This window comes from Eimeria mitis, genomic scaffold, assembly GCF_000499745.2.
Source record: "Eimeria mitis Houghton genomic scaffold, Emh_scaff3363, whole genome shotgun sequence".
Taxonomy (NCBI): Eukaryota; Apicomplexa; class Conoidasida; order Eucoccidiorida; family Eimeriidae; genus Eimeria; species Eimeria mitis.
In genome coordinates this window covers 1-2,797 of record NW_013571703.1, presented here as the reverse complement: position 1 = coordinate 2,797, position 2,797 = coordinate 1, and the positions used below count along the sequence as shown (strand labels likewise).

At 55.4% G+C, this 2,797-nt stretch overlaps 2 protein-coding genes across 2 annotated transcripts in view; both read left to right on the top strand.

Annotated features, from left to right (window-relative positions):
* EMH_0065260 (uncharacterized protein) overlaps positions 1–235 on the top strand; it is a gene marked incomplete at both ends in the record, with an annotated part of 1,416 nt that extends 1,181 nt beyond the window's left edge. Inside the window, 2 exons of the mRNA XM_013498358.1 lie at positions 3–71; positions 132–235. Coding sequence (XP_013353812.1) covers positions 3–71; positions 132–235 — 173 coding nt within the window. The remainder of the gene's footprint in view (positions 1–2; positions 72–131) is intronic.
* Positions 236–278: 43 nt separating this feature from the next.
* EMH_0065250 (uncharacterized protein) lies at positions 279–2,640 on the top strand (the record flags this gene model as incomplete). Its single annotated transcript, XM_013498357.1, has 4 exons — positions 279–404; positions 524–724; positions 1,227–1,682; positions 2,428–2,640. The coding sequence occupies 4 exons, from the start codon at positions 279–281 to the stop codon at positions 2,638–2,640; spliced, it is 996 nt and encodes a 331-aa protein (XP_013353811.1).
* Positions 2,641–2,797: the final 157 nt, after the last annotated feature.

Here is a 2,797-nt window from a genome sequence, read left to right as displayed (position 1 = left end):
GCAGCAGCAGCAGCAGCAGCAGCAGCAACAGCAGCAGCAGCAGCAGCAGCAGCAGCAGCAGCAGCAGCGAGGTGCTGCTTGCAATAGGAACCGCCGACAAGGCTGTGCGTCTGCTGCGACTGAGGTGTGAGCCGCCCCTCAGCAGCAGCAGCAGCAGCAGCAGCAACAGCAGCAGCAGCAGCAGCAGCAGCAGCAACAGCAGCAGCAGCAGCAGCAGCAAGGTTACTTCTTGTGAGGTTGTATGCGAATGGGGGAATCTCTCCTCGCCGGTGATAGCCATGGCAGTCCGCAGCAGCAGCAGCAGCAGCAGCAGCAGCAGCAACAGCAGCAGCAGCAGCAGCAGCAGCATGAAGCAGGTGATGGCTGTGGGGTTGCTGGATGGAAGTCTCTGTCTGCTTCAGCTTGTAAGCTCCAAACCCTAAACCCTAAACCCTAAACCCTAAACCCTAATTTTTATTTGTGTATATATTTATACACAACCCTTTGCTGCTGTTTTCTTCTGCTGCCGCCTGAACGCATGCAGCCTCCTCCTCCTCCAGCAGCAGCAGCAGCAGCAGCAGCAACCCCGCCAGCAGCACCAGCAGCAGCAGCAGCAGCAGCAGCAGCAGCAGCAGCAGGTGAAGTGCTGCAGCAGCTGAGAGCACACACAAAGGCGGTGGTTAGCTGCCAGTTCTCCTTCGATGGCACCAACATTGCTACAGCCGCCAGAGATGGCTCCTTCGCTGTGAGGGTTTAGGGTTTAGGGTTTAGGGTTTAGGGTTTGGGGTTTAGGGTTTGGGGTTTGGGGGGTTGGGTTTAGGGTTTGGGGTTTGGGGTTTGGGGGGTTGGATTTAGGGTTTAGGGTTTAGGGTTTAGGGTTTGGGGTTTAGGGTTTAGGGTTTGGGGTTTAGGGTTTAGGGTTTGGGGTTTAGGGTTTAGGGTTTGGGGTTTAGGGTTTGCGGGGTTGGGTTTAGGGTTTGGGGGTTCGGGATTAGGGGGTGGGCGATAGGGTTTAGGGTTTAGGATTAGGGTTTAGGGTTTAGAGTTTAGGGTTAGGGTTTAGGGTTTAGGGTTTTAGTGCTAGTGTTTAGGGTTTAGGGTGGTGCCTCTGCTTGTGCTGTGGGCAGTGCTGCTGCTACGGATTCGTAGCAGCAGCAGACCCTGCAGCAGCAGCAGCAGCAGCAGCAGCAGCAGCAGCAGCAGCAGCAGCCGGAAGTGTGTGTGTTGTTGCTGCTGCTGTTGTTCAGGTGTATGCGGAGCGCTTCGATTGCTTTGAGATTGTCTTTCATCATTTGCTGCAGGGTTTTGTCTGCAGCTGTCTTTGCTTCCTCCCCGACTGCAGCAGCAGCAGCAGCAGCAACAGCAGCAGCAGCAGCAGCAGCAGCAGGAGCAGCAGCAGCAGCAGCAGGTTTGCTGTTGCTTTGCATGAGTGTGCTGTGATTGCTTCATTTGATGCTGCAGCGCTGCGGCGTTCTGCTGCTGTTTTCTACATAGAGGACTTAAACACCAAGCAGCAGCAGCAGCAGCAGCAGCAGCAGCAGCAGCAGCAGCAGCAGCAGCAGCAGCAGGAAGAGGAGTTGCTGCAGCAGCAGAAGTGTGGGGTGTCTGTGCTGTCTTTGATTTGCCAAAGACAGCGGGGCTGGCTCTTCGCTTGTCTCAGCACCGGCATCGTCGTTGTCTTCTCTGTATACACACAGAGACAGGTGCTGCTGCTGCTGCTGCTGCTGCTGCTGTTGCTGCTGCTGCTGCTGATGCCGGCAGGTGCTGCTGCTCCTGTTGCTGCTGCTGATATCGGCAGTTCCTGCTGCTGTTGTTGTTGCTGCTGCTGCTGCTGTTGGGAGTTTACACCTGCACCTTTTGCTGCTCTTACTGCTGCTGTTGCTGCTGCTGCTGTTGCTGCTGCTGCTGCTGCAGCTGCTGCGGCTGCAGGTGCCTGGCGTCGACTGCTACTCAACGCCTTCTATGGCGCTCAGCCCCGAAGGTCGTTACCTCTATGTCTCCACACAAAGAGTATGTTGCTGCTGCTGCTGCTGCTGCTGCTGGCGTTGCTGCTGCTCCTGCTGCTGCTGCTGTTGCTGCTGCTGCTGCTGCTGGCGTTGCTGGTGCTGCTGTTGGTGGGTGGTGGTGGACGCGCTCGGTTGCTGCAGTTTGCTGCGGGTGTTTTACAGCTATCCAGCTAGCTAGCCAGCCAGCTAGCTGTAGCGAGCTAGCCGTGTGTAGATAGCTAGCTATCTATCTACCTATCTAGCTGGCTAGCTAGCTGTCTACCGATCTAGCTAGCTAGCTAGCTACCTATCTATCTAGATAGCTAGCTAGCTAGCTATCTATCCATCTAGCTAGCTAGCTAGCTATCTATCCATCTAGCTAGCTAGCTAGCTATCTAGCTAGCTATCTAGCTAGCTAGCTAGCTAGCTATTTATGGTTTATGTGGTTTGTGCTGCTGTTCAGATTGGTGGGGCTGAAGTGATGGTGTATGCGCTGCCAGCAGCAGAAGCAGCAGCAGCAGCAGCAGCAGCAAGTGCAGCAGCAGGGGGACCTCCTGCTGCTGCTGCTGCTGTGCTGCGGGGGCCGCTGCAGCAGATCAAAGGCCTAGCAGCAAGCAGCAATCTGCGGCTGCTGGCTGCTGTGGGGTTAGACAAGGCTGTCTATCTCTATATTTAGTGCTGCTGCTGCTGCTGCTGCAGCAGCAGCAGCTCCTGCTGCAGCAACTGTTGCTGCTGCTGCAGCTGCAGCAGCAAGATGCTGCTACTTGCTGCCTGCATTTGATCTCTTTAGGACTTTTCTATGCTTTCGGGTTATAAAGAGAGACAAGTTTTCT